Source organism: Carassius auratus, chromosome 10 (genome assembly GCF_003368295.1).
Source record: "Carassius auratus strain Wakin chromosome 10, ASM336829v1, whole genome shotgun sequence".
NCBI lineage: Eukaryota > Metazoa > Chordata > Actinopteri > Cypriniformes > Cyprinidae > Carassius > Carassius auratus.
Genome location: NC_039252.1, coordinates 9,030,352 through 9,046,128, shown reverse-complemented (window position 1 = coordinate 9,046,128; position 15,777 = coordinate 9,030,352). Strand labels below are relative to the sequence as shown.

The 15,777-nt window shown below is 33.5% G+C and overlaps 1 protein-coding gene across 1 annotated transcript; it reads left to right on the top strand.

Moving 5' to 3' along the window:
- Positions 1-13,474: 13,474 nt before the first annotated feature.
- LOC113109746 (C1q-related factor-like) lies at positions 13,475-14,845 on the top strand. The gene is made up of 5 exons (XM_026273489.1): positions 13,475-13,698; positions 13,822-13,863; positions 14,087-14,149; positions 14,310-14,438; positions 14,544-14,845. The coding sequence occupies exons 1-5, from the start codon at positions 13,509-13,511 to the stop codon at positions 14,828-14,830; spliced, it is 711 nt and encodes a 236-aa protein (XP_026129274.1). The 5' UTR covers positions 13,475-13,508; the 3' UTR covers positions 14,831-14,845.
- The last annotated feature ends 932 nt before the right edge of the window (positions 14,846-15,777 follow it).

Sequence of the window (15,777 nt, the reverse complement as noted above, 5' to 3'; positions counted from 1 at the left end):
CAATCAGCTAACAGCTACATCCAGTTCTCATAGCTGATTGGCTATCTGTGCCCTTAAGCTGAATAATGTGTTTAAGTGATGACTGAAGCAATCGCTTGGCAATTTAGAGGAGACAGACTGATCTGGCTGTGACCCCAGGCATTTCATCAACCTTGAGAAAAAAAAAAGAAAAAAAAAACTGTTTGTGAAGCCATTAAAATATAAAATATTACAATTAAACAGTTAACACACAAAAATATTTATCTGTCTGAAAATTGTCATTAAGAACCACTGATATACAATTATACTATTTGTTAGAAACACAAGACTAGCTGTTTAACACTACCTGAAGAGCAAGTTATCTGACAGACCTGTTTTTTAGCGTCAACAACTTAAACAATGATCACATCAATCTGACATCTGATACATACACTGTTCAGTTCTGCTGATGTAAAGTTTGCATCTTAAATTCATTTATTCCTGCCACTAACAAAGAAATTATATGAAATATAGCTAATTCAGTTCAATTCAATTTCAATTTCAATTCAATTCAATTCAATTCAATTCAATTCAATTCAATTCAAGTTTATTTGTATAGCGCTTTTTACAATACAAATCGTTATAAAGCAACTTTAAAGAAAATATTTAGTAGTAGCTTATGGTGGTGACTGTCAGTTTGTGCACGTTTGACAGGATTTTTAGAAAAAAATAATACAAGACAGTCAGCTAGACGATGAACATTATTAATATTATTAATTCATAATTATTATATGATGCAGTCACACATGTAGCAATAATTGTTAGTTCTGTTTGTTGATTCAGGGTTAGCATCATCTGATTATTATTATTTTTTTTTTTTAGATGCTCACAGTTCTAAATGCATTGTTATATTATGTTACAAAACACATGTATTAAGAATTATCAAAGCATATTTCAGCCATAAATAACCATTTCCCAGATGTCACTACTGTAAAACTGTGCTAGAATCCGGGTGAATTTGAGAAGATCTTAATCCCTCCTCAAAAAATTTCCATCCAGGCAGAAATGCTTTCTAGATGTTTGACAGAGATTGGTAGAGGAATAAAATCCAAATTGTCCAACAACTTTCTTTCAAACACAAGACAAATCTAACCCAGATAGCACAAGTACTGTACGATGTCTGTTAAAGATCATTTGATCTGGAAAGCATCTGCTGTGTACAAAACTCAAATAGATCTATAAGATGTCAGTTTTAAATACATTCTAAATCATCAACATCTTAAAGGCATCTAATAAACATCCATTTAATATCTGATAGGAAATGTCCTATAATCGTATTGCAGATGAGCAAACACTGCAAACAATGGAGAAAACAGGGTTATTTTTATATATATATATGTTGCTCAAAACTCCTTGACACACATTTTGCTATTCTGAGGTCGAACGTCCAAATGCACGTGCTGAAAAAAATAAAATAAATAACTCAAATGGTTGATCTCATCAGTGTTAAGCTCAGAGACAGAGGATTAACAGAGCTCATCCCTGCAGAGAAACACACTGTGAGACACACTGATCACACACCAGACCCGCACACCCACACACAGCGAATGTGCCTGCTATTAACACCATGCTCCTGACAGAGACCACAGCACTTGAAATCTGCTGACAACATCCTCCTATATCTCTCTGTATGAAAATGCACCTCCAGCAATGAAAATTAGCTTTTGATCACTCAAAAATGGTAAATTATCACATGTAAAGCACATCAAAATGATTTCAAGCCATGTCCATGCAGTAATGAATGAACATAGACACAGAATAAGAACAGAGAGAGAGAGAGAGAGAGAGGGAGATGGATGGAAAACCAGAAACGGAGGGGTGAGATACATTTTCATATATGAAGCTGCACAGCAGCCATTTTGGATTATTTAGGTCACAGTAAGATTCTGAAAGGGTGGGGTTGGGGTTTTTAACCCTTGATATGCCATGCTGTTTGAGTATGTGTGAACTGGATGGTTGGGTGGGAAACATGGAGAGTAAAAGAGGCAGTGACTGACGGCATTATACCCAGATAACACAAAGTTCGGTGGGAAGATCAGAGAGGAAAACTGCAGTGACTGTTTTGTGCGTATGTCATTGCCCGAGTGCCAAGGTGAACAGTTTGCTGGTAGTGTCACGAGAATCTGTCAAGCGGCCACAGCTGATGGAGCAGATGTCTGATTTAGGTCAGATATGTGTGAAAAACTGTGTGAAATCACATGTGAAATCATAAAAAAAATTATTACATAATAATATCAGTAACAGAGAGAATACGGTCACATCAGTTAAGAAGACAAAGCATGAGAAACCGAAAATAATACTACAGATTAAAAACAACAAACAAACAAACAAAAACATGTCAGATGAAGAAAGGAGAGAATTGAAGGACAAAAGGAAAAACAACGAGGAGGGGTGTAGAATAAAGAGAGAATTGCTAGTGCTGCTCACTAGCGGCGCTTGGGAGCATTGCAGTTTATATATGCTGTAAACAATATTTATCTGCATAATTCTTGTGCATGTGTTTATGGTGATGTGGTCTCATGTACTCTTTTACTGTTCATCCTGGTCATATAAGACATCGGTGACGTCACCTTCAATCCACTGGCTATTTCTATTCCAGGCTCGAAGTGTGCAGATGTAAAGCTTGAGTGCACTAATGGTCCATCTGTTCACAAACACAGCCTGAGTGAACCAGGACAAAGACCCCGTGATCGTGAACATTAATTCTCTCTTTACCTCTATCTGCTTTGCTCTTGGGTAAAACAGGCTTATTATAGCACTACATGTACTGAAGAAGAAGAATATAAAATGCAGTGTCTCTAAACTTCAGAGATGTTTCTAGAGTTTCTATTCTGGGATTTGACAGCATTCGAGTTCCATTTACACCCCATTCCTGTGAGGAACAATGTGTTATGATTCAGACATGAAAAAAAAAAGCAAAACACTAATTGAATTCTGCACAAATGGCCTGATATAATGTGAGTGAAGCCTTGATTCGCAGGGGAATAAAACTTTACACCACTTTGCCCTGAAGACAGACATATAAAAGTAGGTCACTCAGTTAAAGAGAGATTTTAAATATATAAGAAAGGCAAAAGCATTACCAAACTGTTAATTTACAATCACAAACTAGATTAAGTAGAAGTACATTTCTAAACTATCTTAATTTGAAGCAAACATGGGAAAATTGTAGAGAAGTTTGAGGGTTTATTCAGGTTTATTAGAGTATGTTGCTCATCAATACTGAAGTAAAGTAAATTGCTTCACACTGGCTCTACAGAAAGTGCTGAATTATTTAGTACTTGTGTTTAAGCGTGAACACACTGCCATTATGATGGTAATTGTTATTTTGTTTGGTGGCTGTGCAGATGTCTCTTTCACTGAGAGACTGATGGCATTTTGGTATATGACCTATAGACACTATTCACACACGCACACACACACACGCGGCTCCATTCCAACACAGAGCACAGCAGGCCAGGCTGTCTGAAGTGGCACATGCTCAGCCTTTGTTCTCCAACACAAAGCTGTTGGGGAGACAGAAAGGGATCCAGATTTTGTGAGAGAAGGGAAGTGTGTCCGGGAGGAGGAAGCAGTGTGGAATACATTCATTTAAGCCTGTACCTTTAAATGTGACCATTCTGGCAGCAAAAAAACACTTACACACATATAAAAGAGGTAAAGATTCAGACTCTACTAAAGACAACATCGATTTTCACCAAGAATAGCACTTTGCTTATTTGCAAAACAAGCCTGTGGCCACACATACCGACTGATTTAAAGAGAGCACAGGAGTACTAACAAATATTTTAAATGAATATCTATAATAAAGGAATATAATATCAATATCATCTATTCTTTTAGGACAAAATTAGCCAGAACTGGCAGATTTGTATTTTTTACTCAAGTTAATTCTTACTAACTTAAAATATCTTAGTAAGCTTATATAGCCCTATTCAAAGCTTTCTATTATTTTGACCATTAGGGTTTACAGTGCTGTTAAAGACTGAGAGTGTTTAGGGACTTAAAACAACAACAACAACAACAACAACAATAATAATAATAATAATAATAATTATTATTATTATTATTATTTTTATTATTATTATTATTATTATTATTATTATGTAAAAAAAAAGTCATTTCAAATTTGAAGAAATCTCAGATACGCTGACCTCTGGTAAGGTTGAGATACAATCACATCTGATGCTGCCGTGAGATGACACTCATCCGGCAGTGCTGCTGTGCAGATTGTTTAATACGGTCTGTAATCTGATAAAGACTCCAGTCTGGCTCATCAGGCTGTTCGCCCCATCAGTCTGCCATCCAGATATCTTAGGAAGACCACAAACAAAAACATGGCGATTAGTGATCATGTGACCGAAAGGAGGCAAGATAAGGATGAAAACACTAATACTGTAATGAAAACAGATGGCACAACCCTAACCTCCTTTACCGGATGACCTTTTATTTAATTATTTATTTATTTATTTATTTATCATTTTACTTCATATCAGCAAAGGCTATATTCATGGCAAACTCAAAATGAAAAAAATTAGAAATAGTCTTAATAACAATATTAACTGTAGGAATGTTATGCAAACATTTAACTATATATGTATATATATATATATATATATATATATATATATATATATATATATATATATATATATATATAAATAAACAAAGAAAATATTAATTAAATTAAGATAAATTGAAAAATACATTAATAGAAGTTGAATAAATAAATTTCAATTTATTCAAAAAGTGAATAACATTTTAAATTAAGAAACACATATTCACTATTAACTAAGTGTTTCCTCTCAATGAAGTAATAGTTTGTGTTTATTTATTGATATTAAGGTAGCTATGTGCAGTAGTTTAGGTATGGGTCAGATTCAAGACTCAAGGGGGCATGTAGAATAAGGCATTAATATGTGCAAATAAATATTCAGTATTCTATTAATGCTGATAAGCAACTTGTAATTAGTTAATGTTATTTTTAAAATAACGTTAATGTTATTTTTAAAGTTATTTTTTTATTTTATTTTTTATATATATTTTATATATCTTCATTGTATACATTTTACCTGATTACCTTAATCTGTGCTATTCTACATATGGTATATAGAACCTCAATATATATGGAGGCTCAGTTAAAAAAAATAAAAAAAATAAATAAAAAAATAAAATAAAATCAATCCCCAGAAGCACAGTCACATGATTATTAAAGTTTCAGAACAACAACATGTTGTTAATCCCACAATGAGGCTTTCATTTTATTTTTGATCATTAATACAAATACTTCCAGCATATCAGCCATCAAAACATAACGAATTAGAAAAGGCAGCCTCACTAAAATAATTCCAAAACAATTACAAAAGCCTTTATGGAGACATACATAAAAATATCATGGACTTTCCATTCATATCCCTGGTATATGAGCATAAAGCATAAAGTCATTGCTTAAACAGCAATAGATGTCCTTATAACCTGGAAAGAGGTCAAACAAACATTATGTTGCCCTGCTTTGCAAATCGCAATCAAATGGAATCAAGTGCTCCCTCTTTCTTCCTCAAAGCTTGCTTTCTAGGGCAGTCAGTCCTACACTTACATTATTCCCCTACTGACACAGTTTCGTTCGAATCCCCCCACTGCATCTTTCTGATGGTCTCTTCCACATGACATCAGCACTTTCCTACAGCAGTATAGGACCTATACCCCATCTAGTGGGCATACTACTCTTAAAATATAAGAATCGGGCGTTCTTATGAAGCACAAATAATACACAAACAATACTGCACTGATATGTTTCCATGATTTTCACAATTTTGTTTGTTTGTTTGTTTGTTTGTTTTTTGTTTTTTTTTTGTCATTGATGTTTTGTGAAATTCACATGACAAAACATTTAAAAACACACATATATAGTTCAATAATAAAAGATGCTAAATATATATATACAAACACACACACACACACACACACACACACACACACACACACACACACACACACACACCCCTACTTAGAATAATTGATTTAGTCACTTTTCTTAAAGCAACGACACCAGCACCATCTGGCTAAAATCACAGTCACACACAGCTCCGAATGCATCTATCCCAGCAACGCTGACTACTACAGGACACACCGCGATGTTGCAGCTGACCTACTAACACACAAATGCGCACACACATACACAATCACACTAAAACAAGCTCTTATTTCTGCTCTTTACAAAACAACACTAACCTCTACTGGTAAGGATAGAAAACTACACCTAAGTGGTCGATAACTTTAAAGGTATAAAAAAAACACCACAGCACAAATTAGTCACTAGCATTCAATTGTCATTTCTCTTTTCTCCACTGGCCAGCAAACCAGAAAATGATGGAAATGAATGACGACTCATCAACCAGGAAAAAGTCCACCCCATGATTTCCTCCTGTTACCATGTGTAACAAAACACCCTGAACAAACCGAAAATGTTAAAGGAAACATTTTTCAGGTTTAATTATATGTAACATGAATTCATCATACAAAGTAAGGTTGCCTGCATTTTTAGTTTATGAAAGTGTGGGAGACTAGAAGGCATAACTCTCACACAGGAATGTGGGGTATGACAGCTTGAGTAGAAACAGATGTGCTCAGGCACACAGAAAAGACACTCAAGGGGCATTTAGAACGCAAAGCTGGGGGAAAATGAGGACTGCAGTGGCAGCAGGGCTACTATTACAGTGTCATTGTACTGTAAGCCATAAAGTCATGTACTGATTAGCCAAATGCTGTTTATATACAAAACTGTATGAAGAAAGAAAGAAAGAAAGAAAGAAAGAAAGAAAGAAAGATAAAGTTTTTTTTTTCCATCTTAGTTGCCAAGGCAAAATTGCTAATTTAGTTTAACTTGATGTACTAAAATAAATAAAACTGAATTTAAAATAACTAAGTAAATAGCATAAAACAACTTGATTACTAAAGCAATGTAAAACTAAAATAAAAATAGAATATATAAAAATAAAAACTAATTATGAAACCCATGAAAGTATCTAAAGGATACTAAAATAACACTGGTCTGTAGAATTATGTATTCATTAGGCAATGCCTTGATATAAAAATAAAGAAAAACAGTAGTCAGCCATAAATATTTAGGGACTCAAAAAGTATAAATGTCATATCATTAGACAAAAAGTAGCTTTTTTTTTTTTTTTTTTTTAAAGAATGATTAAATGCAGGCTTTCTTGTCAAGAAAAAAAATCACTAAAATGTTCAATTTAAAGTATTGTTACTGATATTAATATTAACATTGTTTTAATGTGATATACTTGTGATATACTTGACCTGAAATTGAGGATACCTTTTTAAATAAATATATGCTTTCATATATGCATACCACTTGGTTTATAATAATAATAATAATAATAATAATAATAATAATAATAATAATAATAATAATAATAATAATAATAATAATAATAATAATAATGATAATATGTCTAGCATTATATTGTTTACTTCTCTAGGTTTGTAACACTGTTGAATGCCATTTTTACACTGAATAGTTTGTGTGTACAAACACATTTTATGTGCAGGAAACGAAGATGGATAAATGCAGAGAGAGGACAAATATAAAGGACATTGCATTGTCTCTGCACTGCTGTTCTACGCATAGAAACTGGAGACCCTCTGTTCTTCACACATTCAGACAAAGCTCGTACAGAGTCCCAGATTACCAGTGTAGTCCCACAACTCCAGCAGAATAAGTGGATTAGATGCTTTCATGCTTTCCCCCCTTCCTGCTCTCTCCTCTCATACACAATCAGCCTTTACCATTTTGAATTGTAGCTTGTTTTAAGAAGCTTTGAGAGATACGAGTTCTCTCTTTTGGGCCTAAGCAGATAAACTGAACAAGGAGCCTTCACCTCGTTCCCAAACATATTTTGAATCCATCCAGTATGCCTGTATAATCTTGCTCCCACATCCCACAAATGGATCACAGCAGTGGCCTACACTGATAAGAGGGTTTACAGACTCCAGAAAACAGCAGGGCTCTTTTTCAAGGTCTTTAATAACAAACAGAGACAAACAGGAGACACACAACTACACAAACACACACCTGTAAAAAACACAAATAAATGTACTGTGATACTGGAGTGCCCCCAACTGTCCTCACAATAAAACTGCAAAGGAATGAATGAGGAGGACATTCAAAACCCCCTTTTAAAACGACTCATTTCAAGCTATAATGATATTAGTTATATAAAAGGATACAATGTATAAGAGTAAAATGTTTTGCACATATACTTGCATGAACAAAATCACATATAAACCTAAAAGAGCTAACACAGCTGGGCATACACACATTGTGGATGCAAATAATGTCTTTTATTTGCAAATTTGCAAAATATGTGACCCAGAATGCAAACACTTATTTGACAATGATGGATGACATTTAGAAGATGATTTACATGGGGCCGGGAAAGGTAATAAGAGAGCATTCAGGTTTCATTTAGTCCAACTCCAGACAATTGTTTTTCGAAGTTATAAATAAAGGATTACAGAATTACATGTGACAAGAAAACAGTATAAAGGTATTTTTAATTAAAATTTTTATATTACATTGTAATCATTTATGACATTTGCTAGCAAATTTTGAATGATAATTGATTCAAAATAAAACCCACACCATTTTTTTCAGTGTGTATTATCCACATATATATTGTGTAAATTGTTTAAACGTTTAGTTTACACAAAAAATTAAATGCACAAAATATGATTTTATAAAATATGTTGGGAACCAAACATTTTATGGGGAACAAAAACACAGTCGTTTCTCAAAATAAATTCTCTGTATTCCATAGAAGAAACAAGTCATACAGGAGTAGCATGGGAGTAAAGGTTTATTTATTTACTTTATTTTTAAACCTACTTAAAAGTCTAAGAGCACAAAAGACCAGCACTTCTAATTCTGTTCCAGTCATTTCCATTCACCCACACTCTTCCGGAAACAATCTGACAGCTGTTCCAGGAATAACCTAACACTATAGGGGTCAAGCTAGCAGCTGCATTCAGTGCTATTCTTACCGAGGGAACCCCTACATCTCTCTCACACAAACACAGAGAATTGTTTTTGTTTTATATAAAATGTAAGACTTAAGAAATGTTGTCTAAGATTACCTGTGCTCTGTAATCTCTCTCTTTAAGGTCTTTAGACAGAATGAGGTCATAGTCAGTATTTTATTTATTAAAAAAAAAAAAAAAAAAAAAAAAAAAATATATATATATATATATATATATATATATATATATATATATATATATATATATATATATATATATATATATATATATATATATATATCTTTTACCGATGTGTATATATGCACACATTTCTTATTTAATTTTTAATGATTAATTTCTATATCAAAGAGGAAGGAATTTTCCATGCTTTGGAAATAAGTGTTTTTAAAGATGACTCTTCACAGTGGCCTCTTCTTTGTTTCTTACACAAAAACACTTGGAAGAGAAACAGATGACTGAATTTATTAAACCACAACCGCTTTACAAAGTGTTTTGGTAGTCAGTGTGTGTCTGTCCCTTTTAGAGCCCCCTTAAAACTCTGTGTCAGTGGGCCTGTAAGGCAGTGACTAAGCATGATACAGAGGGGGAGGGGAGAGAAGGGATAGAAAGTAAAAGTTTGGTTTTGATTTAGAATAAAATCTCTTGACAAAAGTACTGTGCTATTTTGATAACATGGAGGATGCGTGTTAAAGTTACAACACATCTGCGAAATGGCTGAAACTTTCCTGGGGAGACACACACAAACAACCCTCATCCATAGTTCAATAGCGCCCCCTACTGATCACTAAAAGAAGTGAAGCCCGAGACAGACATGAGAATTTAAATCTAATTTTACTTCCAGAGACCCCAGGGCACAAACTAAACTACAGCCACATGATCATTCCAGACATCAGCAGACTCTATAGTAATCATCACATGCATGCTCAAAGCATGAAAACTGTGTAAAGCAGTGTAATATGTGTACTAAAGAGGTGCTCAACAGTTTTGCACTTCTGTCTTTCTCAAGGACACGTTCAGCTGATAACATGGATGTCATCATGCAACTGGGATGTCCAAGTGCCACATTTGCTTTTGTATTTAACCACTCTTCCCCCACACGGAGTTAAAGAGAAACAATGTTAGTTCCGTCTGTTCTCATCTTTCTTTCTGCTGTCTTACTCTTTTCATTCCTTAAAAGGTCTTGAGCAGTGGACTTACTCTGGATGCCAAAAGTGAAGGGGGTGGGACTGACCTAGAATTTCAACATAATGTGAAGAAAACCTGATCCATCCAGTATTAACCACGCTTTCTCTAGTATTTACTGAATATAAATAAATACAACAAAAGATAGATAGATAGATAGATAGATAGATAGATAGATAGATAGATAGATAGATAGATAGATAGATAGATAGATAGATAGATAGATTTTTTCAATTGTCATGTTGTTCTGTGATGTAAATATGTGGTTTTGAAAAAAAAAAAATGTTTTCCATGGGTCAAAAGTTTTTGCATTGTGTCTCTTGAAACTTTAAAACTCAAACAATACATTTCCCGCGTGTGGATGCTTGGCGCGAGAACAGCATGCGTGTTTATGCGGCATTCTCTTTTGCCTCAAACTTGCTTGTTTCCCGGGAGATTAAATAAAGGAAAGAGGGAGGGAGGGGGGAGATGGATGAATGGGATCCTTTCATCCTGTTAGCCCCAGAAAAGCAGGAAGAGAATAAACTCAGGGCTGGCAGCTGGAGTGCAGGAAATGTCGGCCTTGTGGCAGATGGTCGGGTGGGGCCTGGAGAAGGGGGAGAAAATGGGAGGAAATCTGAGAGGAAGCGGGAGGGTCTAACTACAGCAGATCCGCCCAGAAGGAGGGGTTTCAGAGCAGCTCACTTGCGCACATCTGGTGTTTGATTTGTGTAACTACAAGCGTATATTTTTTATTTAAAATAAATAAAGTTTTGGTGTAAAAGAAGCAACATTTAATTTAATTTAATTTAATTTAAAAAAATTAAAACATTAAAAATTAAATTAATTTAATTTAACATTGGCAAAAAATTCAGCTCAGTCTTACACACTGGAGTAAACATGTATGTACTTCAAATGGCTATGTTTCTAGATTGTAAAAAAGCTGTAAATAAAACAAAGAAAATTACAGAAAGTTTTACAAGTGTTGCTTGCCATTTGGTCGTAATTATTTGTAAAAAAAAAAAAAAAAAAAAAAAAAAAAAATGCTAGTAATGCTAGTAATTTCTGAGAGAAAATTATTTCCACACTATTTTATTTTATTTTATTTTTTTTGCAGTGCATTTATTCCTTTCCTATGTAAAATTTAATTTTTATTTGCTTTAGGATAAAGTGCTGCAAAATTGTATTTGTATTATTATTATTATTATTACCAACAACAACAACAACAATCATAATAATAAATTTTTCTTTTTCACTCACCCAGCACTATAAAGATTTTTTTTTATTCAAAAATATCATTGCAAATGTATATATAACAATAAATTAACAAATTTAAGAATATAATATCTACCAATACACTTGTACCATTATCATTACCAATCAACCTTTTGAAATGTAAATTAAACGTAATAAAACAACAACAACAAAATGTATTTGATAATTATTGTGGCTGGCTGATGCTTATAATCTAAAGCCATATAGTGCTGGAAACAAACTTGTGTACTATTAGATACCATTGACTATCTAACTGGCCTTTGTTTCAGCTATTTTTTACATTTACAAATAATCACATATAATCAAATAAACAAATAAACACACACGCACACACACACACACACACACACACACACACACTCATCCATGAAATCTCTAGCAAGTCTGTGTCTGTCTTAAAAAGTTTTCACTTTTATTTCACAGAGAGCTACAGCTTCAATAATATCTGCACGTTTGGTTTTGATTAGGTTAAAGGAACACATCAAAATAATTTCAGTGGAAAATCAAGGTTAGATCTAATATTCTGAATATAATTCTTCGCCTCAGGACCTGTTTGTGGTTAAAATCACCTGTTATTTCTCTCTTCATTGTCTGGATGATGCAAGACATTTTTATTTGGTGTCTAAGTAGAAACAATCTGAAGATGTATTTTAATTTAAAAAGGTAAACAAACCCAAATTTCTAGTGAAACAAACCTGAGTTCTCGGGGCCCAGAAGAACAGGCTTTTGCACATTAATGTGTAATTGGCAGTTAAAAGGGGACACATAATGAGAGTTTTCAAGTATTTTGCTGCAGCACAGTCTTGGCAACACTCAGTGCATTTTAAAGAGCTGCTTTTGAGTCTCAAGGGCATCAGGCAGGGACACACACAGGCAAGAGAGTGCACTTGACTGCAGCACTAAGATGACGCTGACACAGCAGTAGGCAGGTTCATTTTATTTACATTTAACACAACTGATAATAGCCATACAGGCAAGACAGGCAGAGCTATTCCTAATTTCATAGCCACAGCTAAAACATTGTTGCAGGTTTAATGTTTGTAAATGACTTTAGAGCTCAATCTTAGTTATTTTAACCCTGGCATACCAACATTTATGTATGTATGTGTGTGTGTGTGTGTGTGTGTGTGTGTGTGCATGTATGTATTTGTTCGTGTGTTTGGTAATATTAAAATGATTAATTATTACATTGTAAATTTACATAGTAAAACATTAACACAAAGTTTTTAAGTGATTCATTCATTCATTCATACATACATTATATTTCACATATTAAATATTAATATTAAAGTAGTACTCAAATTAAAATACGCATATTGAGTATTTTTATATATTAGTTACATTAAAATAAACCACTGTAGGGTTCTACTGAAGGGTAAGTAAAAATAAATAAATCAGTCAATCCATAAGTAAATACAATATAAATATAAATAATCAAATACATAACCTGCTTAAAGAGTGACAGCCCGATTGTCATTTTTAGTAAAAGGGCGACATCTAGTGTTATTAAGCCAGATTTTATTTTATTTTATTTTATTTTATTTTATTTTATTTTATTTTATTTTATTTTATTTTATTTTATTTTATTTTGAAAAAAAAAAACTCAAACTCACATGACTTTTCAGAAGCAAACAGACCTTTACCCCTGGAGTTTGGCTTCACTTTAATATTTGACTCTGTATTTGTATTGATATAGGTGAGAAACATCTGTGTCAATATTGAGTAGCAATGATTAACTCTCACAAAATATAAAAGCTGATACCTTATGTGTTATTTCCATAAACATCCCAATATATACATAGCCTGTATACATACATACATTCATTGGTTTAGAAAACTGGACTTTACTCTTGAGCTTGACTTTATTTTATGACATACCACATCATTCCTTGTAATTGGATGGATAACATATGTGTCATTAAATGATATTAATGATTAACTATGTCAATGCCAGTTTGTGTTATTTTCATAAACCCAAGTGTTTTGCCTGTATCAGGATGAAGTTGAGAGTTGTTCTCCTGCAGCTGCTGTCCTGTCTTCTGCTCACTGATGGACAAACCGAGATGCAAGATTTTGTGTCTAATGGAAAAAACAACCAGCCCAACATCTGGACTGAGGTGAGAGATATAAGAGACATGGTGGTGGAGCTGAAAGTCAAATTTGACATGACGATGAAAGAGAATGCAAGTTAGTACTAGCGGTTGCTTCTTTTGTCAACTTTTAAATAGTTAAGTAGTTTAAAATAATATTTAAAATAATGGATACAAGTAATTTAAATAAACACTCATTAGATCATTCTTTGTTTTATAGAAATGGCAGAACAAATGCAGGAGCTGCAGAAAGAGAATGCAGGTATTTAAAAGTGTATGCGGCCATTCTTTTTAAATTACAATGTACAAAAAGATGTATAAAACATATAAAAAAAATAGAAATAAAATATAAAGCATGAATACATTGATAAGAAGCATAATTTGTTTGGGGGAAGACACTGTTATATTGGACGAAAAAAAAAAAAACTTTATTTCACATAATAAATGGAATCCTATGCATCTATTAATGATTTGATTAATTTTAGGGATTATTGGTCAAATAAAGATAATTGAAAACCAGCTGGAAGGAATTAAGAGAGAAAATGAAGGTAAATTATTCTTCTTCTTTTTTTAAATAAATATTTAAGGGATTATGTACAGGCAGCCTTTATCACACAATAAATATTGCTGTATAACTCTGAAATAATTATTTTTGTTTCTGCTTGTGTTATGTAGTATGTAAAAACTGCTTAAAATCTCCATCCACAGAACAACCAAAAGTGGCATTTTCAGCAGACCTAGGCATCAGTGGTGATTTAGGTCCTCAGAGCACTGAGATCACACTGGCATTTAACAACATCTTCACAAACATTGGGAACAACTACAATCCAGCAACAGGTACTTTGACCAAACATAGCCAATGTCATGCTTAAAGGATACCATCCAGTTATAATTTTCATAATGCTCGTTCTACATTTGATCTGACTATTTTCTCGATGGCAGGTCTCTTCATTGCATCAGTTAAAGGAGTCTACTACTTCAGATTCACTGCATGTGGTCAGACAATCAGACAATCACTGGGTGCAAGTTTACATAAAAATGGGCAGAAGATAGTGTCAGTAGGTCAGTGGCGTGATCACAATCAGCATAGATATGCATCAAATGGAGCAGTCCTGCAGCTGGAAGTGGGTGATGTAGTTTGTGTGAAACTCCTCCCAGGTTACACCATCTATGACAGTCCTGATAACCTCAGCACCTTCAGTGGATTCCTCATTTACTCATTAAAGTGATCCACCATTGCACAATGTACTAAGTATGTTGATTCCCAAATGAAAGAATGAAATATTGTTATTACTAATATTATTATTCTATCATACATTTTATTAATAGTATATTAAATGTATTGATTTAAATATTCTAGATTTTAGCATTCTGAAACATATCTTTGGGAAGAAAAAAAGAATAGGTACGTTCCTGGGATTTTAGTGAATTACATTGTATTGCATGATCGCAGAATCTCTGATCATATTGTTGTTAAAGGCTGACATCTAGTGTTGACCTTTGGACATATGAACGTAGTAAAACATTACTAAGCATATACAATTCCAGCTATTTAATTGTTTACAAATGAATTAAAAAAGACCTGTATATACACCCAGACACACACACACACACACACACACACACACATGTTTGTTTTTGTGAAAAGTGGGGACATCCCATAGGCGTAATGGTTTTTATACTGTAGAAACTGTATATTCTATCGCCATTCACCAACCCTACCCCTAAACCTAACCATCACAGGAAACTTTGTGCATTTTTACTTTCTCAAAAAACCTCATTCTGTATGATTTATAAGCATTTTGAAAAATGGGGACATGGGTCCCTCATAAGTCACCCTCTCCTTGTAATACCTGTGTCATACCTATGTCATTATACAGAGTTGTGTCCTGATATGTCACAAAAACATGCCCACACACACACACACACACACACACACACACACTCATCTGCCATTTTTCTTGGCACACTTTGGGCCCCTTAGTAGCAATTGGGTAAAAGTACCAATTAGTACCAAAAGGGGATTCAACCGGTTCTAGCAAGGCATACCTAATAAAGTGGCCAGTGAGTATATATATATATATATATATATATATATATATATAATAGCAAAATGTTATTAAAACATTTTTTGTAGTTGGACAAGTGAAATGGGAATTTTGTGACATTTTAAAAC